The 27751-nt window shown below is 43.6% G+C and overlaps 1 protein-coding gene across 7 annotated transcripts in view; it reads right to left on the reverse strand.

Annotated features, from left to right (window-relative positions):
• CNOT7 (CCR4-NOT transcription complex subunit 7) overlaps nt 1–27751 on the reverse strand; it is a 76214-nt gene that overhangs the window by 45549 nt on the left and 2914 nt on the right. For 4 of the 7 annotated variants that reach the window (XR_012882772.1, XM_075860125.1, XM_075860124.1 and 1 more), the window contains exon 2: nt 10127–10340. Coding sequence is in view for 4 of the 7 variants with exons in the window: in XM_075860125.1 (XP_075716240.1) it covers nt 10127–10243 (117 nt within the window). In the remaining 3 variants the exon portion in view is untranslated. Of the gene's footprint in view, nt 1–10126; nt 10341–27751 lie in introns of those variants that run through there. The other 3 variants (XM_075860127.1, XM_075860126.1, XM_075860128.1) reach the window with 3 other exon arrangements.

A 27751-nucleotide genomic window follows, 5' to 3' on the forward strand; every position in this document is an offset into this window, starting at 1 on the left:
ACGTATTCCATCTAGTAAGGACACTCTTTTGGCATCCATCTGGAAATGGAAAACTGTGGACATATTTAGCGTTAATGTCAGGAGCTTTCCTGGCGGAACTACTAAAAGTATGGCAAAGGAGTGATGTGAAGTAGGACAAAACTGTACATACATAGCCCTACTCTCAGCCCAGGCAAACCACCAGAGCGCAGGACTAGGAATGTATGGATTTGCTGCCTGTCAATGTAAATAAGATTGTCCTTATTTAACAACAGCAAACAAATGTGTAGAAAACAATGAGGAATAAAAACACAAGTATATGAGAGTTGTATATTGTAAAATATAAAGAGCTTAATAAAACCTGTAAAAAGATAATAAACTCAGCAAAAATACAAAATGAAAGGCAGGTGGCCAAGGATAGTAAAACAAATCCCAAAAAATTCTTCAAGTATATAAATGCTAAAAAGCCAAGGTCTGAACATGTAGGACCCCTAGATAATGGTAATGGGGAGTTGATCACAGGGGATCAAGAGAAGGCAGAGTTACTAAATGGGTTTTTTAGCTCTGTATATACAACTGAAGAAAGAGCAGCTGATGTAGCCGGTGCCAGTGCTGTTAATATATCAGTTGATATACTGAATTGGATGAATGTAAATATGGTCCAAGCTAAATTAAATTAAATAAATGTGCACAAGGCCCCGGGACCAGATGGGTTACACCCTAGAATTCTTAAAGAGCTTAGTTCAGTTATTTCTGTCCCCCTTTTCATAATATTCAGAGAATCTCTAGTGACTGGTATAGTGCCAAGGGACTGGCGCAGCGCAAATGTGGTGCCGATTTTCAAAAAGGGCTCTAGGTCTTCCCCGGGTAATTATAGACCAGTAAGCTTAACATCCATCGTGGGGAAAATGTTTGAGGGGCTATTGAGGGACTATATACAGGATTATGTGACAAAAAATAGTATTATAAGTGACAGCCAGCACGGTTTTACTAAGGACAGAAGTTGTCAAACCAACCTGATCTGTTTTTATGAAGAGGTAAGCAGAAGCCTAGACAGAGGGGCCGCTGTGGATTTAGTGTTTTTGGACTTTGCAAAGGCATTCGACACTGTCCCCCATAGACGCCTAATGGGTAAATTAAGGACTATAGGTTTAGAAAATATAGTTTGTAATTGGATTGAGAATTAGCTCAAGGACCGTATCCAGAGAGTTGTGGTCAATGATTCCTACTCTGAATGGTCCCCAGTTATAAGTGGTGTACCCCAGGGTTCAGTGCTGGGACCACTATTATTCAACTTATTTATTAATGATATAGAGGATGGGATTAATAGCACTATTTCTATTTTTGCAGATGACACCAAGCTATGTAATATAGCTAAGAGTGGACTATGGAAGATGTTCATGAATTGCAGGCAGATTTAAACAAACTAAGTGTTTGGGCGTCCACTTGGCAGATGAAGTTTAATGCAGATAAATGTAAAGTTATGCATCTGGGTACCAACAACCTGCATGCATCATATGTCCTAGGGGGAGCTACACTGGCGGATTCACTTGTTGAGAAGGATCTGGGTGTACTTGTAAATCATAAACTCAATAACAGCATGCAGTGTCAATCAGCTGCTTCAAAGGCCAGCAAAATATTGTCGTGTATCAAAAGAGGCATGGACTCACGGGACAGGGATGTAATATTACCACTTTACAAAGCATTAGTGAGGCCTCATCTAGAATATGCAGTTCAGTTCTGGGCTCCAGTTCATAGAAAGGATACCCTGGAGATGGAAAAAATACAAAGAAGAGCAACTAAGCTAATTAGGGGCATGGAGAATTTAAGTTATGAGGAAAGATTAAAAGAATTAAACCTATTTAGCCTTGAAAAAAGACGACTAAGGGGGGACATGATTAACTTATATAAATATATTAATGGCACATACAAAAAATATGGTGAAATCCTGTTCCTTGTAAAACCCCCTCAAAAAACAAGGGGGCACTCCCTCCGTCTGGAGAAAAAAAGGTTCAACCTGCAGAGGCGACAAGCCTTCTTTACAGTGAGAACTGTGAATCTATGGAATAGCCTACCGCAGGAGCTGGTCACAGCAGGGACAGTAGATGGCTTTAAAAAAGGCTTAGATAATTTCCTAGAACAAAAAAGTATTAACTCCTATGTGTAGAAATTTTTCCTTCCCTTTTCCCGTCCCTTGATTGAACTTGATGGACATGTGTCTTTTTTCAGCCGTACTAACTATGTAACTATGTAACTATGTAACATTTCATTGATACAGTGATTAAGCTTTATTTACAGAAGTCGAAAAACCCTTTTAAAATTGTCCTGTCCTAAGGCTGTGTTCACACAGAGTTTGTTGCAGGAGGAAAATTCTGCCTCAAAATACAGTTTGGGATTTTGAGGCAGATTTTAATCTTCCTGCACGAAGTTTGCCGCGATTTTCGTGGCGTTTTTCGCTGCGCTTTTTCGCTCGCGCCCATTGGGTGCTACGGGCAAAAAAATGCAGCGAAATACGGTTTCTCTGCCTCCCATTGATATCAATGGGAGGTCTGAGGTATAACCGCGCGAAGATAGGGCATGTAAAATCAATGGGAGGCATTTCCGGCCGGTTTTTGACGAGTTTTGCGGAGCGGCTTCCGTGCCAAAAAACTTGTCAAAATACTCTGTGTGAACAGGGCCTGATACAGCTCTCACAGTGCTGTGTAGGTAAGAGATGTCAGTCTGGAATCCACAACATTTGCTCTGCCAGATGTTGGCCTACACTGCAAATTGTAACAAACCCAGAAGCTGTGTGAGCAGAATTAGATGGGGATGTTATGTGTTAGGGTATGTTCACACACACTAATTACGGACGTAAATCGGGCGTATTAACCCCCGAATTACGTCCGAAATTACGGCTTGAATGCGTTGACAAACATCTGCCCATTGAAAGCAATGGGCTGACGTTTGTCTGTTCACACGAGGCGTATATTTACGCGCCGCTGTCAAAAGACGGCGCGTAAATAGACGCCCGCGTCAAAGTGACCTGTCACTTCTTGGGGCGTAATTGGAGCCGTTATTCATTGACTCCAATGAAAAGCAGCGCCAATTACGTCCGTAATGGACGCGGCGTTCAAGCGCCTGCACATGCCGTTACGGCTGAAATTACGGGGATGTTTTCTCCTGAAAACATGACCGTAATTTCAGCCATTACGGACGCTGTCGTGTGAACATACCCTTAAAGTGCTAGAAAGTTTCAGAGCTTTTCATTACCCAGCGATCAAGATTTATTTACAAACAGTAAGACTAGATAACCCTTTCATCTCTATGTAAAAAATTGCATCAATATTGAAATTCCTAAGATAATGGAAACACAAATCTGAAGAGAACATATACCTCTTAACCTATTTTTCTGTTAAATACATTTCCTCATCAAAAACTTTTACGGCATAAGGCCGGTTTTTCAGACGGGCGTATTCAGTTTGTAAAATACGGTCTGTATGTCGGCAGTATTTCCTGGACCGAACACAGTTCGGGGTTGCGGGCTCCTAGCATCATAGATAACTATGATGCTATGAGTCCCTGCCTCCCCCCGTACTGAAAACATGACACAGTATGCGACAGTATTCCCGGGGGAGACAGGAACTACTAGCATCATCGATAAATATGATGCTAGGAGCCCGCAACCCTGAACTGTGTTAGTTCCAGAAAATACTGCAGACATACGGACCGTATTTTATGGACCGAATACGCCCGTGTGAAACCGGCCTAACGCCTCATTCACAGAGTCCTAGTGTCGGCCGGTTTGCATCCGTTTTGCATCCGTTCCGGGCCGTGTTGCCGCTTTTAACTGCCGATTTTGACCTGTTTTTTCCCTGTCCGTTTTAAAATCGGATGAATTTCATTTAAATTTGTTGCCACACACAGCCCTTTGTAGGTAATGCCACCCAGCCCCCTGTAGGTAACGCCACCCAGCCCCCTGTAGGTAACGCCACCCAGCCCCCTGTAGGTAACGCCACCCAGCCTCCTGCAGGTAATGCCGTCCTTCCCCCTGTAGGTTTTGCCACCCTGCCCCCTTTAGGTAATGCCACCCTGCCCCTTGTAGGTAATTCCACTCTGCCCCTTGTAGGTAATGCCACCCAGCTCCCTGTTGGTAATGCCACCCTGCCCCTTGTAGGTAATGCCACCCTGCCCCTTGTAGGTAATGCCACCCAGCTCCCTGTTGATAATGCCACCCAGCTCCCTGTTGGTAATGCCACCCAGCCCCCTGCAGGTAATGCCACCCAGCCCCCTGCAGGTGATGCCACCCAGCCCCCTGCAGGTGATGTCACCCAGCCCCCTGTAGGTGATGCCACACAGCCCCCTGTAGGTGATGCCACCAAGTGCCCTGTAGGTGATGCCACACAGCCCCCTGTAGGTTGCACCCATCCCCCCCCCCCACATTACAGGAGAAGTCACTGACTTCAATGTCCATATATGGACAGTGTAGTCACTGACTTCTCCTGGAGAGTAATTCCCTGCCACAGGTCGGGAATTCCGCTTCAGAAGTGAGTGACTTCGCTGTGTCCATATATGGACAGTGTAGTCACGCATTTCTCCTGTAGCGGAATCCCCGGCCATAGAGTCGGGGATTCCGTTGCAGAAGTGAGTGACTTCGCTGTGTCCATATATGGACAGTGTAGTCACGCACTACTCCTGTAGCGGAATCCCCAATCCCCGGCCGGGGATTGGGGATTCAGACTCCTACAGGGAGCAGAAAAAGACCCTCCTCCTCCTCACATGCACTCTGCACTGTGAAGAGGAGGAGAGAGAGCACCCGAGCGACGGAATACATGGCCATCACTCGGGACACATTCCGGTGATGGCCGTGTATTACCCGGCCCCATAGACTTCTATGGGAGCCGGGCGGCCGGGTAAACGGCCGGAAATAGGGCATGTCCCATTTTTTGACGGCCAGGTTTCCCGAGCCGTCAAAAAATCGGTCGTGTGAATAGCCCCATTAGGGGTCTATTGTTCCTAATGCAGCCGGGTGACGGCCGATTTATGAACGGCCGTCACCCAGCCGGGAAACCCTGTCGTGTGAATAAGGGCTAAGGCCTTATTCACACGACAGGGTCCGAGTGTCAGCCGATAAAAACGTCCGTTTTGGGCCGTTTTTCCCGACCGTTTCGATTACGTTCCGGGCCGTGTTGCCGTTTTTAATGGCCGATTTTGACCCATTTTGTACACGTTTTTTTCCCTGTCCGTTTTAAAATCGGATGAATTTCATTTAAATTTGTTGCCACACACAGCCCTCTGTAGATAATGCCACAGCCCCCCTGGTAGGTAATGCCACCCAGCCCCCTGGTAGGTAATGCCACCCAGCCCCCTGCAGGTAATGCCACCCAGCCCCCGGCAGGTAATGCCACCCAGCCCCCGGCAGGTAATGCCACCCAGCCCCCGGCAGGTAATGCCACCCAGCCCACGGCAGGTAATGCCACCCAGCCCACGGCAGGTAATGCCACCCAGCCCACGGCAGGTAATGCCACCCAGCCCCCGGCAGGTAATGCCACCCAGCCCCCGGCAGGTAATGCCACCCAGCCCCCGGCAGGTAATGCCACCCAGCCCCCGGCAGGTAATGCCACCCAGCCCCCGGCAGGTAATGCAACCCAGCCCACGGTAGGTAATGCCACACAGCCCCCTGTAGGTTGCACCCACCCCCCCCTCCCCCCTTCCAGGAGAAGTCACTGACTTCAATGTCCATATATGGACAGTGTAGTCACTGACTTCTCCTGGAGAGGAATCCCCGACCACAGGGTCGGGGATTCCGCTTCAGAAGTGAGTGACGTCACTGTGTCCATATATGGACAGTGTGGACACTCACTTCTTCTGAAGCGGAATCCCCGGCCACAGGGTCGGGGATTCCGCTTCAGAAGTGAGTGACGTCACAGTGTCCATATATGGACAGTGTAGTCACTCACTCACTCCTCCTGTAGCGGAATCCCCAGCCAGAGATTGGGGATTCCGACTCCCACAGGGAGCAAAAAAAGACCCTCCTCCTCCTCACATGCACTCTGCACTGTGAGGAGGAGGAGGAGGAGAGAGAGCACGAGCGACGGACGACATGGCCGTCACTCGAGACACATTCTCGTGATGGCTGTGTATTACCCGGCCCCATAGACTTCTATGGGAGCCGGGCGGCCGGGTAAACGGCATGTCCCACTTTTTGACGGCCAGGTTTCCCGGAATAGCCCCATTAGGGGTCTATTGTTCCTACTGCAGCCGTGTGACGGACGTTTTATGGACGGCCGTCACCCGGCCGGGGAAACCGTGTCGTGTGAATAAGGGCTAAGGCCTTATTCACATGACAGGGTCCGAGTGTCGGCCAATAAAAACGGCCGCTCAGGGCCATTTTACCCAGCCGTTTTGCATCCGTTCCGGGCCGTGTTGCCGTTTTTAACGGCCTATTTTGACCTGTTTTGCATCAGTTTTTTTCCCTGTCCGTTTTAAAATCGGATGAATTTAATTTGTAAATTTTTTGCCACACACATCCCTCTGTAGATACTGCCACAGCCCTCCTGTAGGTAGTGCCACACAGCCCCACTTGTAGGTAGTGCCACACAGACCCCCTTTTAGGTAGTGCCACACAGACCCCCGTGTAGGTAATGCCACACAGCCCCCTTGTACATAGTCACCCCCCATAGATGGCACCCCCCTACTTTCCTGTAGAGTACGGCTCCAGGAGAAGTCCCTCACTTCACTGTCCATATATGAACAGTGAAGTGAGGGACTTCTCCTTGTTCGGAATCCCCGGCCACAGTGGTGAGGATTCCGCTTCAGAAGTCCTTGACGTCACTGTGTCCATATATGGACACAGTGAAGTCAGGGACTTCTGCTGGAGCGGAATCCCCAATCCCCGGCCACAGCGTTGCCGAAGCTATGGCCGGGGATTGGGGATTCCGTTCCTACAGGCAGCAAAAAAATACCCTCCTCCTCACATGCACTTCGCATTGTGAGGAGAAGGAGAGAGAGCGAGCGACGGAAGACACGGCCGTCACTTGGAGCACATTCAAGCGATGGCCATGTATTTCCCGGGCCCCATAGACTTCTACAGGAGCCGGGCAGCCGGGAGAAAGGCCGAAAATAGGGCATGTCCCATTTTTTTTTGACGGCCGGGTTTCCCGGGCCATCAAAAAATCGGTTGTGTGAATAGCCCCATTTGGGGTCTATGGTTCCTACTGCAGCCGTGTGACGGACGTTTTTTGAACGGCCGTCACACAGCCGGGAAACCCTGTCGTGTGCATAAGGGCTAAGTCTCCTCAGTGGGGTCTCATCACAGGAACTTTCACAATCCTGAGATTACTTCAATTAAAACAGACTGCACAGAAGACTACTTCCCCACTTATACAGAGAACAAATACCCCCTCCCCTTCCCTGGATTGGTGGGAGTATCGGAAGGATGACTCCCTAAAATCAACTTTTTATAGAATATCTATTTTTAGTAGGAAGAACTTTTTTACACAGGAAAATACATCATGAAAACATGTTCTTTATCTGATGGGTTGCTGTTCACTTTAACCTTAGCTGTTGCTTTATATCAGATAAAGAAATATGTCAGGCCAAGCTTACTCACAAATTATATATAGAATCCATGCTTTTGGCAGTCAGAGATACGAGTGTAATCTGACATTATAATTTCAGCAATAAGTAGGTAACAGAAGTAGAACTTAGTATCAATTACTACTATCAGCTAGAACAATAAAACTCCTTGCCTAATATGTGTAGGTCCCCTCTTGTGGCACCAAAACAGCTCTGACCCGTCGAGGCATGATTTCCACAAGACTTCTGAAGGTGTCCCTTGGTCTCTGGCACCAAGACGTAAGCAGCAGATGCTATAAGTGCTGTAAGTTGTGAGGTCGGGGGCGCCATGGATCAGACTTATTTTCCAGCACATCCCACAGATGCTCCGTTGGATTGAGATCTAGGAAACTTTGAGGCCTTGAACTCTTTGTTGTGTTCCTCAAACCATTTCTGAACAATTTTTGCGGTGTGGCAGGGCACATTATCCTGCTGAAAGGTCACGGCCATTAAGAACTCCAGCTTTCTTGAAAGGTGTATTTGGTCTGGAACAATAGTTTGGAAGGTGGTACGTGTCAAAGTAATATCCACGTGAGTGCCAGACCTAATGTTTCCCAGCAGAATATTGCCGAGAGCATCAAACAGCCTCCACTGGCTGGCATTCTTCCCATAGTGCATCTTGGTGCCATCACTTCCCCAGGCAAGCGACACACATGAACCTGGCCATCCACATGATGTAAAAGAAAACGGGATCCATCAAACCAGGCCACCTTCATTCATTGCTTCATGGCCCTGTTCTGATGCTTACGTGAGCATTGCAGGTTCCTTCAGCTGCGGACAGGGGTCAATATGGGCACGTTGGCCAGTCTGTGGCTACGTAGCCCCAAATGCAGCAAGCTACGATAGAAAGGTGCCAGAACACACAGTGTATCATAGTCAACATTTACTTTTTCAGCAATTTGTGCTACAGTAGCTCTTCTGTTGAATTGTATCAGACAAGCTAGCCTTCGCTCCCCTCGTGCATCAATGTGCCTTAGGCGCCCATGAACCTGTGGCCGGTTCACGGTTGTCCTTCCTCTGACCACTTTTGGTAGATACTAACCGCTGCATACTGGGAACACTCCACAAGACTTGCCATTTTGGAGATGCTCTGACCCACTCATCTAGAAATCACTATTTAGCCCTTTTCAAAGTCGCTCAGATCCTTACACTTGCTTATTTCTCTTGATAAAAAACACATTAAAGAGGCTCTGTCACCAGATTTTGCAACCCCTATCTGCTATTGCAGCAGATAGGCGCTGCAATGTAGATTACAGTAACGTTTTTATTTTAAAAAAACGAGCATTTTTGGCCAAGTTATGACCATTTTTGTAGTTATGCAAATGAGGCTTGCAAAAGTCCAAGTGGGTGTGTTTAAAAGTACAAGTCCAAGTGGGTGTGTATTATGTGCGTACATCGGGGCGTTTTTAATACTTTCACTAGCTGGGCGCTCTGATGAGAAGTAACATCCTCTTCTCTTCAGAACGCCCAGCTTGTGACAGTGCAGATCTGTGACGTCACTCACAGGTCCTGCATCGTGACGGCCACATCGGCACCAGAGGCTACAGTTGATTCTGCAGCAGCATCAGCGTTTGCAGGTAAGTCGATCTTACCTGCAAACGCTGATGCTGCTGCAGAATCAACTGTAGCCTCTGCTGCCGATGTGGCCGTCACGATGCAGGACCTGTGAGTGACGTCACAGATCTGCACTGTCACAAGCTGGGCGTTCTGAAGAGAAGAGGATGTTACTTCTCATCAGAGCGCCCAGCTAGTGAAAGTATTAAAAACGCCCCGATGTACGCACATAATACACACCCACTTGGACTTGTACTTTTAAACACACCCACTTGGACTTTTGCAAGCCTCATTTGCATAACTACAAAAATGGTCATAACTTGGCCAAAAATGCTCGTTTTTTTAAAATAAAAACGTTACTGTAATCTACATTGCAGCGCCTATCTGCTGCAATAGCAGATAGGGGTTGCAAAATCTGGTGACAGAGCCTCTTTAACTCCAAGAATTAACTGTTCATCTGCTGCATAAGGGCTAGTTTACACGGTGGATTTTGTGTGGCGGGTCCCACCGCAAAATCCGCTGCAGAACTATTCCTGCCGTCGGCAGTAAGATTCCTCCCTCCAATTTACATCTATGGGAGGTTCGTGCTGAATCCGCACGAAGATCGAGCAGGACGCTTCTTTGTCCTGCTCGCTGAAAAAAAATCAGCTAGAGAGAAAAAGAAGTGTCCGGATTCTGCTGCAAAATTTACTCCGTGTGAACATATCCCAATACATCCCACCCCTTGTCGGGCATCATGAGATAATCAATGTTATTCACTTTACCTCTCAGGGGTTTTAATGTTATGGCTGATCTGTGTATACTGCCATTGTTGTCCACTTAAAAAAAAAAACATACAGGTTATATATCTTCATAAGAAGATGGTATACATAGGAAATATACAAGAAGGCTCAAGATTCGTAATTGTAATCCTTAGCTCATGAACTATTTCAATTGATATTTTCACAACAGCAAGATTAGAGCAATCACTTTTGGAATACACAACCCCTAAACATACCATTGCAACATAATTATACTTGCGTATAACTTGACGGATTCTCTTCATCTGTTCATCCAGGTTGTAGGCCCAGACTTCGCAAATCCGCTGTCTGTGGTCCACTGTTGCTGCAGGCATAGTGGAAATGGGGGAGGGGCTCAGAGGCAGGCATCAAAATTTTGCACGTAGTCGCTGAAGCGTTTCATAGGTGGAGGGCTGAGTTACTTCTAGGAAGCTGAAAAATGAGAAAGCAGTTTCATTTACTACCTGTGTAACAGAACTAAAAAAAACAAAAACAAACAAACAAAAAAAAAAAAAAAAAGGACTGAAGAATGGGCTCACATATATAACTACAGGTGAGGCAGGAAACAAACTAGTGCACAGCGTACTGGTCTATTACCAGTGGCCGTATCCAACCACTGAGAAGAACAGACACTACACTGAATTTCCAGCTCAGTTTGGAGCCTCTGTCGGCAGTTCTATCAGATTTCAAAGGAAGAATATTCAGCAATATTTCTCCAGTCAAGACGGCGGACACCATAACATAACCCAATATTGGGCAGGACATTGATGCTCCTTCTAGACCCTGACTAATGTAGTGCTGTGAAAAGTTACTTAGCCCTCCCTAGATTTCTTCTATTTTTACAAATTTGTCACATCTAACTACACGAGTAAACACAAAATGCAGCTTTTAACCTCTTCCCGACGTTTGTCGTATGGATACGTCATGAAAAGCTAGTATCCATATGACAAATGGTGGACACCTGGCTCAGAAGCCGGGTTTCGGCTGCATGTTACAGCCGACACCCTGGGGTAATGCAGAAGTCAAAAGCGTTCGCTGCATTTAAGGGGTTTAAAGTTCATTGGCAGCCCGGCAATGAAATTGCCGGGGTGCCAGTGGCTGCAAAGGCAACCGGAGACCTAACACTAGCCTCCCGGTATGCCTTTCAGGCCCCTCCCGGCTAGAAGGATTCCGTAGCTATCAACAAGATGGCGCCGGCTCAGGAGCTGAGCCGGCGTGATCAGCGGTGGATGTCAGCTGTATGTTACAGCTGACATCCACCTGTAACGGCAGGAACCGGAGCTAGCTCAGATTCCTGCCATTAACCCCTAAGATGCAGCGATCAAAAGCGATCGCTGCATTTTAGTGGTTGGCAGCAGATCGGCAGCCCTGCCCTCCAATTCAAGAGCCCTTCAAAACTTACATGGTGCCTAAAATATATTCTAATAAAAAGGAGGCGCAAAACCCACTAGGTGTTCCTTTGCTTCTGAGGCCGGTGCTTCAGTCCATTATCACACTAGGGCCACAGGTGGGATATTTCCTAAAACTGCAGAACCTGGGCAATAAATATGGAGTTGCATTTCTCTGGTAAAACTTTCAGTGTTACAAAAAAAATAAATGGATTAAAAATGAATTTCTGCGGGGGCGTGGCTTGGCGCGCAGCGAGAGCAGTCGCATGACTTAGGAGCTGCACAGTGATCCGGTGCCATACCAATCCGGTCTCTATCCTTACCTTCAACATTTCATCTAGGAGATCAAGGAAGCTGTCGGGAGTTCGGAGTGTCATTATGAGTCCCACTAGAGGTCAAACAGCAGCGGAAAAGCTGCAAGGATTTGCGAGGGGAGACAGTTAAGATGGCGGCCGTGCTTCTCAGCCGCAGTGCTCTAAGGGCAGTGTGTCATCTGGAGGGACAGCCTCCTTATCTGCTATCGAAGAATCGGGAGCCAGAACCTACTTTGACAGAAGTGACGAATAAACTATTGGCGGCCACCTCAGCTTGTAAAACTTCTTTGACAGGCAAGTTGGAGGAGGTGAAGATTGATATTGGCCTTATTTGGCAAGATATGCAGGCCTTAAGGGAACGAATGACGCATGTGGAGGATAGGGTGTCTGGTGTGGAGGATCGGACGGCAGCCATGTCATGTGCTCTTGCTGATCTGGAATCAGCGGCTGAGCTTTTGAAACAAAAAAACGATGACCTTGAGAACCGGCTACGCCGGAATAATATCCGGATAATTGGTATGCCTGAGAAGACGGACGGTCAGGACCCAGGTGATTTTGTTCTTAAATGGCTAAAGGACTTATTGCCTGATGCGCCTTATTCCCAGGCCTTTGCTGCAGAGAGGGCGCATAGGGTCCCTGCCAGACCACCTCCACTGGGTGCCCCCCCCCCCAGACTGATGCTAGCTCGTTTGCTCAATTGCAATGATAGAGATGGGATTCTTCGTCAAGCTTGTAGACTACAGGAAATTACTTATAATGGAGCTGCTATTTTGATTTTTCCGGATTTCTTGGCTGATCTTCAGAAACGTAGAGCGACGTTTATGGCTGTGAAGAGGCGTTTGAGAGATTTGAATATACCATATTTGATGGCGTACCCTGCGAGGCTGAGGGTGGTGGATAATGATCGCTCCATCTTCTTCAACTCCCCACTTGAGGCTGATGACTGGGTGAGAGGTAGACGACCACCTCGACGTCCTTGATTATTCCTTTCAACAGGACGGCAACATTCTGGATTTACCGTCACTTGTGGATTATATCCTGCACCGCGACCGATTTGGGAGAATTCTATTTGACCATTGTTTTTCCTTTCAGCAGGACTGCAACATTCTGGATTTATCGTCATTTGTGGATTATATCCTACACCACGGCCGATTTGGGAGAAATCGAACGGACCGTTATTTTCCCTTTCAGCGTATATTGGATCGGTCGTTTGGAAATGGCTTCAAATTATATCTTGCGAGATATATATGCTTTACATTCTTTTGTGACTGACTTTTTGCTTGGTAGGACTGCATCATTCTGGATTTACCGTCACGTGTGGATTATATCCTGCACCGCGACAGACTGGGAAGATTCGATTTGACCTTTGGATGTGGATCGCCTGGATGTTGGCCATCTTCAGTAACTATATGATGTGCAATGTTTTGCTGAATGACGTTACTGTATAGTTGCTTAGCTCTGTATGTTCCACTATTGCTTTTCCACGGGACCTTGAGTGACGCCCATATTTTGCTGTATCTTATGAAGGGTATTTTCTATTGACAAATGTCACGGGGTCTTCCCCGTTACTCTTTAGTGCCACAGGAATGGGCATGTATCGGTAATGGCCTATATGTCATCTTGAATTGCCGATTAATTTCACTGTTTTTATGTTAGTTTTGTCTTTTACATTTTCGCTGCCTATTGTAGGCGACACTATGCTTATATAGGAGTACAAATGTCTGCAAGATTATACAGTACAACAACATGTGAAGTCGGTCATTGGTGTCCTTGTGTACTTGTAATATTTCGGGGTTGTGGGATTAACTTTATCCAATGCAATTCCAGATTTCTCAATGAATGATGACTTCTATACTGGTTATGTCATGGAATGTCAGGGGTTTGGGTAATCCGCGGAAAAGGGCGGCATTGTTTACTTGTATCCGTAAATGTAACCCTTTTATTTTATGCTTGCAATAGACAAATCTAGTATCTGATAAAGTTAGGCTTTTACACAGACCATGGGTTCAATGGTCCGGTCACTCATTTCACACATCTTATTCCCGCGGGGTTTCTTTGTTAGTACACAAATTCTTACGATGGGAAGTAGTCAAAATGAGTGTGGATAAGGAGGGCAGATATGTGTTTATATATGCATACATTGACACTATACCTTTTGTTATATTGGGAATGTATGTTCCACCTCTGGCAAATGTGCAGGTACTGCATGCAGCTGCCACTTTTGCAGCAGCATATCCATATGCTATGGTACTAGGTATGGGTGATTTTAATTTGGTCTTAGATCCTAGTCTTGATAGACTTGGGGGGGGGGGGGTTAGGACTTGGTTCTGTTTTACTGGCAACGTCCATGTTGAGTTCGTTGTTTATTGAAATGGGGTGGATGGACATTTTTAGGTATAAACATCCGAATGTGAACGTGTATTCTTGTCATTCTCTTGGTAGAAACTCTTTATCCCGTATAGACTATATATTTGGTAGTTCCCTCATGGTACCTATGGTAACGGGAAAATAGAGGGTTGTCGGACCATTCTTCAGTTGTATTGCGTTTTTCTCCTTGAGACCTAGTAATTGGAAAATTCATACATTTTGGCTTACTTTAATAGGGCCCCTGGATCAGTTGACGGTTTTTCAGGAGACTAATGGCTCGGTTGAGGATTTGAATATCCTCTGGGATACTTTGAAGGCCTATTTGAGGGGTTGCTTGAGATCTACAATTTCATATTTAAAGCGCGAGGCTTCTAGGGAGGAAGGACATCTGGCGAAACAATGTAACATTTTGGAGGATCGGTATATAGCGAACCCCTCGGACGCCAATAAACATACTTGGTTACAAGTGGGACATCAGTATTTATTACTATTGTAAGAAAAAGCGGACAGGAAAGTGTTTTTTGCTTGACAAACATATTATGAGTTTGGTAATCAGTCTAGCAAACTGTTAGCGCACTTAATACACCGCAATTCCCAAAGTTCGGCTATATTGAGGATTAAAGAGGCTCTGTCACCAGATTTTGCAACCCCTATCTGCTATTGCAGCAGATCGGCGCTGCAATGTAGATTACAGTAACGTTTTTATTTTTTTAAAACGAGCATTTTTGGCCAAGTTATGACCATTTTTGTATTTATGCAAATGAGGCTTGCAAAAGTACAACTGGGCGTGTTGAAAAGTAAAAGTACAACTGGGCGTGTATTATGTGCGTACATCGGGGCGTGTTTACTACTTTTATTAGCTGGGCGTTGTGTATAGAAGTGTCATCCACTTCTCTTCACAACGCCCAGCTTCTGGCAGTGCAGACACAGCCGTGTTCTCCAGAGATCACGCTGTGACGTCACTCACAGGTCCTGCATCATGTCGGCACCAGAGGCTACAGATGATTCTGCAGCAGCATCGGCGTTTGCAGGTAAGTCGATGTAGCTACTTACCTGCAAATGCTGATGCTGCTGCAGAATCAACTGTAGCCTCTGGTGCCGACACGATGCAGGACCTGTGAGTGACGTCACAGATCTGCACTGCCAGAAGCTGGGCGTTCTGAAGAGAAGTGGATGATACTTCTCGTCAGAACGCCCAGCTAGTAAAAGTAGTAAACACGCCCCGATGTACGCACATAATACACGCCCAGTTGTACTTTTACTTTTCAACACGCCCAGTTGTACTTTTGCAAGCCTCATTTGCATAAATACAAAAATGGTCATAACTTGGCCAAAAATGCTCGTTTTTTAAAAATAAAAACGTTACTGTAATCTACATTGCAGCGCCGATCTGCTGCAATATCAGATAGGGGTTGCAAAATCTGGTGACAGAGCCTCTTTAAGGATGGCCCGGGGGGTGATTTGACTGACACTCCGAGAATAGCTGCTCGATTTGTTCAATTTTATAGGAATTTATATTTCTCCCAGTCCTCATATGAATGGAGTGCTTTTATGTACTATATGGATAACCTGATATTCCCACAGCTTGATGAGTCAGGTAGGGGAGCTTTGGAATTAGATATAACCATTGATGAGATATTACAGGCTCTGAAAGATAGGTCAAAAAGTAAGGATGGAATCCCTCTGGAAGTATACCTTCGTTATTCTGATCATCTCATTCCCTCGTTATGCTCAATGTACTCCCATATAAACAAATAAACCCAAAAAAACTATTCCGAGAATCGCTTTTTCCTATATTCACGCCGTAAAAAAAAAAATTTTTTACCCCCAAACTGTGGGAAAAATAAAATACTATTTCTCTCGCATAAAACAAGGCATCATACAGCCACGTCAATGAAAAAATAAAAAAGTTATGGCTGCTGAAACGCAGAGAGGCAAAAACAGAAAAATTTAGCTGGTCATTTAGGTCTTTTGAGGCCCGGTCATTAAGGGGTTAATTGGAGCAAGTCTTTTTTTTATGCCTTTGAGGGGGGTGGGATGGTCGGAGGCTGAATTTGGTTTGCGTGTGGTGTCTTCATTTAAATATTTAGGTATTATTATTAACAGGGATCACAGAGAGGACCGTGCAACTAATGTCATGCCTTTGTTGGATTATATTAGGCTTAAATTTAGAGTGCGGAGTACGCTTCCTTTGGCAGCGATGGGCCGAATAAATCTTATTAAATTGGTTGTTCTTCCAAAGTGTCTTTATGTTCTTGAGCATGCGGCTACGCCGGTATATAAATCCTTTTTTAAAACGCTTCATGCTTTATTCCCAGCATTTGTTTGGGGATCCAATAGATCTAAACTTAGTCTCTCTACTTTGCAGCGACCTAAACACATGGGAGGGGTGGCTCTGCCAGATTTGTACATGTTATTTGGAAGTTCAGTTGAGATATTTGCAGCTATGGATCGGTCATACCCTTTTTACCAAATAGAGAACAACATTTAGCTACCTATTTACACCTTTCACATTTGTGGCTGGTTTTGGAAAGTCCTCCAGGACAACTTAAAGATCTGCTGCCCATGCATAGGGTGGCGTTGCAGGTCTGGACGGCTGAAAAACAGTTCTATGCTTATTCGGATGTGCAGGTGGACATTCCGTTATGGTATAACCCTCTTCTTCCTCACTTGTTGGAGGGATTAGCTCCTACTTTTGGACTGGATTTGGGGTACGCATTATAGGAGACGTTTATATTAATAATACTTTTAAGTCTTTTACACAGATGCAGGATGATTTTCAGCTTCCTAGAGAGTGTTTTTATAGATATTTGCAATTGCGACATGCTCTTGCAAGTCAATATCCAAGGTCAGAGAGTATATTCACACAATTTCCGTTGATAGGTGTTTTTAAATCCCAGGTTCCGCGGGGCTTGATTTCTGCCATTTACACTTCTCTTATACAAGCTAAACTGGCTAGTGTTTCATTGCCGGTGAAGGATAGGTGGGAGGGGTTGATAATGGATCTAACGGGGGAGGAATGGGAGGAAATACTCTCTTCTCCGCTTTCTGTATCACCGGCTGCAAATAATAAGAGGATTCAAATGTCTATAGTCCATCAGAGTTATCTTACTCCAGTTAGAATGTATAAAATGGGTAGATATCCTAGTACTGAATGTCATAGATGTCGTTTTCCTAGATCTGACTTTTGGCATATGATGTGGGCATGCCCAATTGTTTCTTCCTTTTGGGGGGGGGAAGTGTTTGCGGAGGTAGTGCAGCAGCCGGTCCCTCTTTCTCCTAAGGTATGTTTATTTGGGGTGTTGTCTGAGGATCAGTGGCCCTATTATATGAGAATTCTCCTTCAGGAAATATTATTTATGGCACGGAAAACCATTGCACTTAGGTGGATGGATCAGAGGCCCCCTAGGGTTTCCAAATGGAAGTCACTGATTAACTCCATAATTCCTTATGAGCGAGTACTCTATAAAAAACGAGGGTGTGTAAATAAGTTTTATAAGATATGGAAGATATGGTGTGATTCGCCATGCACTCAGTATACTCCACATAGATTTACTGATTTGAGAGACCAAATGCTGAGACATTGATCAGTAGCCTGTGTTTAATATTATTGTCTTTTTGTATTGTATATACTGAAACCTGTATTCCTATATGCTGTTTAATTTACTGTGAAAGTGTGGATATTACCATGTGACCTAACATGTTGTGCCCATTTGGCACGTACACATATTGATGATACTGCCAAACTGTATATTATTTTTGCTTTGTGCTAAAGACATTTGTATTGTACTTTTTCAATAAAACGAGTTAAAAAAATAAATAAAAAAGGAATTTCTGCAAAAAAAAAAATGGAATTTGTAAATTTCACCTCTACTTTGCTTGAATTCCTGTGAAATGTCTAAGGGGTTAAGAAACATTCTAAATTATGTTTTGAATACTTTGAGGGTGAGGTTTTTTTAACCTCTTAACGCCGAAGGACGGATATATCCGTCCTCAGCAGCTGCTAGTTCGCGCAGGAGGACGGATATATCCGTCCTGTCATGGCGCGGGTACTGCCACTGTACCCACGCGATCAGCGGCAGGAGCACTGCTGTTATACACAGCCTGGCTCCTGCTGCAACTGCCGGAATCGAAGCACGCCCCGATTCCGGCAGTTTAACCCATTAAATGCCGCTGTCAATAGTGACAGCGGCATCTAATATGTTTGACAGAGGGAGGGAGCTCCCTCTGTCACCCCATCGGCGCCCCCGCAAACAAATCGCGGGTCGCCGTCGGGTTTCCATGGCAGCGGGGGTCTAACAAAGACCCCCAGGTCTGCCTTCAGCATCTGCCTGTTAGGCGATGCCAGAGGCATGACCTAACAGGTTGCCTGTCAGTTTTACACTGACAGGCAATAATGCTTCGGTATACTAAGTATACCAAAGCATTATATATGCGATCGGCACATCGCATAGTGAAGTCCCCGGGTGGGACTATAAAAAAAAAAGGGCAATCAGTTAAATAAAGTTGGTGAAAAAAAAAATAATAATAATTAAAGTGAAAATCAAATAAAACTACTTTTTTTGCCCAAAAAGTGGTTTTATTTAGTAAAAGTGTCAAAACAAATAACGCATACACATATATGGTATCCCCGCGATCGTAACAACTTGACCAATAAAATGAACACATTCATTAAACCGCCGGATGAACGGCGTCCAAAAAAAACAACGGCAAAATTCTCTCTTTTCTCCCATTCCCCCCATAAAAAATTAAATAAAAATTAATCTATGAGTCCTATGTACCCCAAAATAGTACTAATGAAAACGACACATTGGCCCGCAAAAATCAAGCCCACATACAACCACATCGATGGAAAAATAAAAAAGTTACGGCTCTTGGAACGCGGCGATGCAAAAACAAGTAATTTTTTTCTAAAAGGCTTTTTATTGTGCAAACGTAGGAAAACATATAAAACCTTTACATATTTGGTATCCCCGTAATCGTGCCGACCCATTGAATAAAGGTAACATGTTATTTACTCTGCATAATAAACGGCGTATATTTATAACGTGAAAATGAATGCTGGAATAGCTGCTTATTTTCAATTCTCTCCTAAAATAAAGTTAATAAAAGTTAATCGATATATTATAAGCATCTAAAAATGGTACAATTACAAAATACAACTCATCCCGCTAAAAACAAGCCCTTATACGGAATACAAAAATAGTTACGACTCTTGGAATGTGACCGTGAAAAAACAAAAACTAATCCTTGGTCATTAACGTGCAAAATGGCCCGGTCATTAAGGGGTTAAATGGGGTGACTTATTGGGGGTTTCTAATATATAAGGCCCTCAAAGCCACTTCACAACTGAACTGGCCCCTGTAAAAATAGCCTTTTGAAATTTTCTTGAAAATCTGAGAAATTGCAGCTAAAGTTCTAAGCCTTGTAACGTCCTAGAAAAATAAAGGAATGTTCAAAAAACGATGCCAACATAAAGTAGACATATGGGGGATGTTAATGAGCAACTTTTGTGTGGTATAACTGCCTGTCTTACAAGCAGATACATTTAAATTTAGAAAAATTAAAATTTTTGCAATTTTTCACTAAAATTTGGTGTTTTCACAATTAAATACTGAATGTATCGAGCAAAGTCCAATGTGTCACGAGAAAACAAATCTCAGAATCACTTGGATAGGTAAAAGCATTCCGGAGTTATTACCACATAAAGTGACACGTCAGATTTTAAAAATGAGGCTCTGTCAGGAAGGTCAAAAGTGGCCAAAGCGGGAAGGGGTTAAATGATCATTCCATTTATTGAGGATAAAGGTTTATTCAAAACGATATCACCCATGTGAAAAAGTAATTGCTGCAATCAAACGTTTGTGATAACTTGCGATAAGTCTTTTACATCGCTGTGGAGGAATTCTGCCCACTCTTCTTTGCAGAATTCTTTTAATTTGGCTACATTGGAATGTTTGAGCATGAACTGCCCATTTTAGGTCTTGCCACAGCATCTCAATGGGATTCCAGTCAGTACTTTTTTGCCACTACAGGTTTTTGCCAGGTTTTTTGCCACTCCAAAACCTTCATTCTGTTTCTTTTGAGCCATTCAGAGGCGGACTTGCTTGAGTGCGTCGGTTCATTGTGCTGCTGCATAACCCAACCGCATTTGAGCTTTAAGTCATGAACTGACGGGCGGACATTCTCCTTCATGATTTTCTGATAGAGAGCAGAATTCTTGTTTGTATCAATTATGACAAGTTGTTTGTTGTGGCTGAATTGTGTGATTTCCAACCATGAACTACGGAAACAGCGTAGCTTGCTGAGCTACACTGTTTCCATAACTCCCATAGTAGTGAATGGCAATTACGGAAGTGTAGCACACTAGTTACGCTGTTTCTGTAACTACCATTCAGTTCTATGGGACTTATGGAAACAGCGTAGCTCAGCGAGAACCAGGACGACGTTCCACCGTTGCCAGCCAGCAGTGCATCAACGCTGATTTTGGCAATTAACCCCTTAAATGTGGCGATCTATTGCGAAAAAAACAATGAAAAAACAATACCATAATCGCTATTTTATGGTCACCACCACTCCCAAAATCTAGACTAAAAAGTGATCAAAAAAAGTCACATGTACCTCAAAATGGTACGGATAAAAACTACAACGCGTCCCACAACAAAAACAAGACTTCTGACTCTTTTCTGTGAGATTTACAGCAACGGATACGAAATCTCGCAAGATCACGGAGCTAAACGAGATTTGGTTTCACTTGCCAGAATCTCACAAAAAAAGAGTCAGAAGTGTCAGGATTCTGAGTAAACATGACGTCCAGGCTGGTAGTGATGTATATTCATTATCAGGACACTGTAGTAATGTTAGGGCTTGTGTATGAGGCTGCACATAGCGATATATCTATATCGCTAGTGCAGTGTAAATGAATGGAGAGGAGTGCATGATGCCGATTGGTCAGCGTCATGCACTTCTCTGTACAACGCCCACTTGGTCGAAAGTAAAAGTACGCCCACTTGGGCATTAAGAAAGCTCATTAGCATAAACCAAAATCGCTCCTAACGTTGTGAAAAAAAAATTGTTTTTTTAAATAAAAAGAATTACTGTTGCCTACATTACAGCGCTCATCTCCTTATATAGGAGACAGGGCACTTATAATGTGGTGACAGAGCCTCTTTAATGTGCAAACGATGCAAAACATAAAAAAACTATAAACATATTGTATCACTGTAATCGTATAGACTCGAAGAATAAAATGTAATTCATAGCACATGGTGAAGGCAGTAAGAAATAAAGTATTTAAAACCGCAAAATCTCAGTTTTTTGGTCACATTAGCGCTCAAAAAAAAAAATGTAATAAAAAGTGATCAAAAAGTTGGATGTACAAAAAATGGTACCAATAAAAACTACAGCTCGTCCCGCAAAAAATAAGCTCCCACACCGCTCAATCGACCCAAAAATACAAAAAAAGTTATGGCTCATAGAATGTGGTGAAACAAAACATTTAAAAAAAATAATTTAACTAGTTTTTTTCTTTGTAAAAGTAGTAAAATATATAAAAACCTATATAAATTTGGTATCACCGTAATCGTCTTGAGCCGCAGAATAAAGTTCTGGTACGAAACCCAAAAAACAATGGAGGAATCTCAGTTTTCTCGAGTTTCAGCCCGCAAAGAATTTTATTTTCCATTTCCCAGTGCATTATATGGTACTTTAAATGGTGTCAATAGAAACTGCAACTCCTCTTGCAAAGAAATAATACCTCACACCACTCGATTGACAGAAAAATAAAAATAAAAGTTATGGCTTTTGGAAGGATCGGAGTGAAAAATGAAACCGCAAAAAAAGGATCATACCTGAAAGGGTTAATTAATTTGTAATGAAAAAAACTAAAACATTTATTACCACATATGGGGTATTGTTGTACTCGGGAGAAATTGCTTTACAAAGGTTGGGTTGACTTTTCCCCTTTATCCCTTGTGAAAATGAAAAAATTCAACACTTTAGTGGCCAAAAATGTTAATATTCATTTTCATGGCCTAATTCCACTAAATTCTGCAAGAAACCTGTGGGGTCAAAATGCTAACTACACCCCTAGAAAAATTCCATGAGGGGTGTCGTTTCCAAAATGGGCACACTTTTGGGACGTTTCCACTGTTTTAGTCCCTCCAGGGCGTTGCAAACACAACATGGCACCGAAAACCATTTCAGCAAAACCTGCGCACCAAAATCCAAATGTCGCTCTTTACTTCTGAGCTCTGCCGTGGGTCCAAACAGCAGTTTATTACCACATATGGGGTATTTCCGTAATCAGGAGAAATTGCTTTACAAATATTGGGGTACTTTTTCTCTTTTATTTATTATTTTAAAAAAAAAGTAGATTTTCATCTTCCACTAAATTCTGCAAGAAACCTGTCAGGTCAAAATGCTAACTATACCCCTAGCTAAATTCCTTGAGGGGTGTAGTTTCCAAAATGGGGCCACTTTTGGGGACTTTCCACTGTTTTGGCACCACAAGACCTCTTCAAACCAGACATGGTGCCTAAAATATATTCTAAAAAAAATAAATAAAAAAAAAAGGAGGCCGCAAAACCCTCTGGGTGCCCCTTTGCTACGGAGGCCTGTTTTTCAGTCCATTATCACACTAGGGCCACAAGTGGGATATTTCTAAAAACTGCAGAATCTGGGCAATAAATATGGAGTTGCATTTCTCTGGTAAAACTTTTTGTGTTACAGAAAAAAATCTATCACTAATGAATTTTGGCAAAAAACAAAAAAGTTTTACCTGTACTTTTTTGTGAAGGGTTAAGAAACTTTCTGAATGCTGTTTTGGGTACTTTGAGGGGTGCAGTTTTTAAAATGGGGTGATTTATGGGGACATTCTAACATATAAGTTCCTCAAAGTCACTTCAGAACTGAACTGGTCCCTGAAAAAGTAGCCTTTTGAAATTTTCTTGAAAACGTGAGAAATCGCTGCTAAAGTTCTAAGCCTTGTAACGTCCTAGAAAAATAAAAGGATGTTCAAAAAACGATGCAAACATAAAGTAGACGTATGGGAGATGTTAACTAGTAACTATTTTGTGTGGTATTACTATCTTATTTAAATTTAGAAAAATGCAAATTTTTTCTAATTTTCATTACATTTTTGTGATTTTCGCAAATAAATATTGAATTTATCGACCACATTTTTTCACTAACAAAGTAGAATATGTCACGAGAAAACAATCTCAGAATCGCTTGGATAGGTAACAGCATTCCAACGTTATTACCACGAAGTGACACATATCAGATTTAAAAAAAAACGGCTGTGCCCTGAAGAGGATAGAGGACACATCCATGGGCTAAGTGAATAGGACTAATGATGAAAAGATACTTCACTGTCTGATTATTTTTAAAATGGCTGCCTGTCTCTATGGGATGTTGTTAATAAAAATAAATATTAACCCCTTCCCAACATCCACGGTCTATATACTGCGCAGTCGGGGAGGGGATCGCGCAAAGCGCAGTACAGTTATGTTGCGGTGATAGTGCAAGCTCAGAAGCTGAGCTCGCACCATCACCGTGGGGTGTCAGCTGTATGTTACAGCGGACACCCTGCTGTAATGGCCAGGAGCTCAATAGAGATCACAGCATCTTAGGGTTTTTTGGCCAACGGCATCCCAGCGATGCAATCGCTGGGGTGCCGATGGCTGGTATGGCAACCGGAGGCCTAACAATGGCTTCCTTGTCTGCCATCGGCGGGTCCTCATAGGCTTGCTCTCAGTGTATAAATGTCAGCTCTAATACACTTCACTACGCTATTCTAATACACTGCACAACATACAATCAGAGCCTCATCAGTCCTTCAAGTCCCCTAGTGGGACAAAAAAAAAAAAGTTTCAAGTTAAAAAAAAACAAATTGCCTTCTTTCCTATAAAAAGTATTTGATTATTGGAAAAAACGCAAAAAAAAACAAAAAAAAAAACAGAAAAACTATACATAATTGGTATGGCTGCTTCCGTAACGACCCAAACTATAAAACAATTACGTAATTTATCCCGCAGGTGAACGACGTAAAAAAAAAAATGAAAAAAATGCATGGATCGCCATTTATAGGTCCCATAATATTTTAAAAATGAAAAAATTAAATAAAAAGTGATCAAAAAAAAAAAAAAAAAAAAAAAATCAGATTTACCTCAAAACAGTACCAATAAAAACGACAGCCCTGACACAGCTTTGTTCATGCAAAAATGAAAAAAAGTTATGGGTCTCAGAATATGGCGACAGAGAATTTTTTTTTTAAAGTTGATTTTATTGTGCAAAAGCATGAAAAAAAACAAAAAACTATAGAAATTTGGTATCACCGGAAATCGTATTGACCCGCAGAATAAAGTTTTGTCATTTATGGCACACGATGAATGTCGAAAAAAATTAACTAATAAACTATCCCAGAATTGTTTGTTTTTGGTCAATTCCTCTTCCAAAAAAATGAAATAAAAACTGATCAAAAAGTCGTGTGTCTCCAACTCCACTGTAAGGGTATGTTCACACGGCCTATTTACGGACGTAATTCTGGCGTTTTTGCCCCGAATTACGTCCGAAAATAGCGCCTCAATAGCGCTGACAAACATCTGCCCATTGAAAGCAATGGGCAGACGTTTGTCTGTTCACACGAGGCGTAATTTACGCGCCGCTGTCAAATGATGGCGCGTAAATAGACGCCCGCGTCAAAGAAGTGACCTGTCACTTCTTTGGCCGTAATTGGAGCCGTTATTCATTGACTCCAATGAATAGCAGCGCCAATTACGCCCGTAATTTACGCGGCGTTCAAGCGCCTGCACATGCCGTTACGGCTGAAATTACGGGGATGTTTTCAGGCTGAAACATCACCGTAATTTCAGCCGTTACGGACGCCCTCGTGTGAACATACCCTAAATCGACCAAACCTCCAACTTTCCACGAATGGTTAGATGAGATGGGCTCCATTTGTAGGATGGAGGAGCTCTTGACCTGGGAACTCAGAAAACATGTTAACTATCTGAAGGTGTGGACACCATGGCTAACTTTCCGTGCCCCTATCCCCTCCCCGAGTTGACACTCATGACCTTTAGTTGGTAGCTCAAATTGGAAACCCAATGACTTCACTGGTTCCCTCCAAGTATGAAGTCCCTAACATTCCTCCTCTTACTCTCATACTATGTATTTCATCAGATTTCTCTCGAACATGATCTCATTGATTTAATTTTCTCAAACTGTGACACGGGTACCTTGTATATAGTTACTACTGTTTATATTCTAATCTTTCTCGTCCTGTATTATCATTCTTGCCGTACGCTTGCTCGCGTGTTCCTCGTGATCTCTGTAAGGATGTTTTCCTTGTTGTTCATTGCAATTATCCGACATATTTGCATGATATTAACCACTTCCGGACCGCCCATAGACTATAAACGTCCTGGCCGTCCGCAATTAACTCTGCGGGGCCGTTCCAGTTAGCAGGTTCACCGCTCCCCGGCAGTATTTAGCTCCGTGATACAGCCCTCTCTAGATAGCTGTATCATGGAACTTTAACCGGAGACCACTCAGCGTGGTCTCCGGTCATGTAATTGTGACGACAACCTGTCACAACGATCACATTGCTCCTAACTGCAACGCTTACACACAGACTGAGGAGCTCTGTGATACAGCTGCCTAGAGACCGCTGATATCACGGAGCTTTCACCCGGAGACCACTCAGTGTGGTCTCCGGTCATGTGATCTCTGCGACAGCATGAAAAAAAAAAAGAACCACCGCAAATAAAAAATGTTCGCTATAAGTGTATTTGTCGATCTGCTACACGGCGACTTTGGCCACGCACGACACAGGTCGACCGGCCAAAGATCGCTATGTCCCGTAGCCTACATTGCATGTAATAAAAGTCAATGTGGTTGTGTCGCAACACGCAAGTTGCCATGACATGACAGTTGCAAGAAATCCAAACCGTCGTGTCTCAGTCACTTGCAGGTCACAACGCGACCACATTGACGTTCATTACTTGCGGTGTAGTCTATGGGACATAGCGATCTTTGGTCTGACGACCTGTGTCGTGGCCAAAGTCACCATGTAACTCACACGGAATATTTTACAGGCAGAAAAAAAAATCTGCCTCAAAATTCCTGAAGGAGTTTTGAGGCAGATTTTGACCTGCCTGCACTTGTTTGCCATGTTTTTCGGCCGAGGCCATTGAGGACCGCGGGCGCAAGACACTTTTTCTGCCTCCCAGCCGCTGCAAGTGTGTCCGCGATTCAGTGTGAGCAGTAAAGGAAATGAAGGGGAAGCGACGATCACACGAGCACTGTGGCCCCTTCAAAACAGCCGATCGACGAGGGTGCCGGAACCTGACTGATCAGATATTGATGGCCTATCCTGAGGACAGGCCATCGGTTTTCGTGGACTGGAAATGTCACAACATCTTAATGGTCGTATGGTGTCAGCGAACCAGCTCTGGAAAAAGGTTTCTGTAAAAGCCAGTTTGCGCACCATTCATTGTAGGCACCACCTTGTGCGCAGCGTGTAAGAAATGCACACATATTTGGTATCGTTGAAGTCGGCAGAAGTTGCCAAATATGTATTCAGGTGTGTTTACCCAGCGGCATGCACCAGATATATATATTAAAAATAAATCACACATTCACATTTTTTTCAACTTTTTTTTTCCATTTTTCCTTCTATATTTAAAAAAAAAAAAAAAGGTTAAATATATCTATTATTTTTTTTACACAATATGGAAGCCCAATATGTTCTGAGAAAAACCAGACCAAATACATGTAGGTTGGAAAAATAATAGAACAACAATTTGCTTTTAAATTGCCACATGGCTAAAACCTAAAAATTGGCCTGGTCAGGAAGGCGGGTAAAGCTCCTGGTCAGGAAGTGGTTAAAGAACGCCTGCCAATACTTTTTTTGCACATATAATGGTAACTCACTAGTAATATTCTAGATGTGTCATTTGTTTCTTCACAGCTCAGCTGCATCCATGTATTTTGACCCCTTTCATTATGGGCAGCTGTGTCATGTGATCTCAGTCCGACCACCAAAAAAGACCTCTCATGTGTAGACAGGAAGTCAGTCTCTCCTGTGTGTCCGACTTCCTGTGAACTACAGGATTACATCATCACCAATCAAACCCCTCCTGGCAGCTCAGAGACCCCCTCCTCTCCCCACATTCCTTGTTCCTCTGTTTGTCCCTCTATGCAAATTGTGCTGCTTAAGAAATAATTTCTGTCCTATCTAAGGGGGAGTTCACACAGCATTTTTTGTCAGGCAGAAAAAAAATATGCCTCAAAATTCCTTAAGCGGTTCCTGCCCGCGTCCTTTTTAGCTGTTCAATCCAATGTCAAAACCGCGGGGGGGGGGAAAAAACCAGCAAAAAACACTGAAAACTAGCGTCGCAGCTTTAAGGGTTAAAAAAACCCTTTCTAAATGCGGTTTTGAATACTTTGAGGGGTCTAGTTTTTAAAATGGGGTGTTTTATGGGGGTTCCTAATACATAGGCCCCACAAAGCCACTTCAGAAATGAACAGGTACCTTAAAAAAGGCTTTTGACATTTTTTGTTAAATATCTGAGAAATTGCTGTTTATTTTCTAAAGCCTCATTCACACGACAGGGTCAGAGTATCGGCTGTTTTTCCCGGCCGGTATGCATCCGTTCCGATTCCGTGTTGCCATTTTTAACGGACGATTTTGACCCGATTTTTTCCCTGTCCTTTTTAATATCGGATGAATTTCATTTAAATTTGTTGCCACACACAGCCCTCTGTAGAT

Source organism: Rhinoderma darwinii, chromosome 1 (assembly GCF_050947455.1).
Source record: "Rhinoderma darwinii isolate aRhiDar2 chromosome 1, aRhiDar2.hap1, whole genome shotgun sequence".
NCBI lineage: Eukaryota > Metazoa > Chordata > Amphibia > Anura > Rhinodermatidae > Rhinoderma > Rhinoderma darwinii.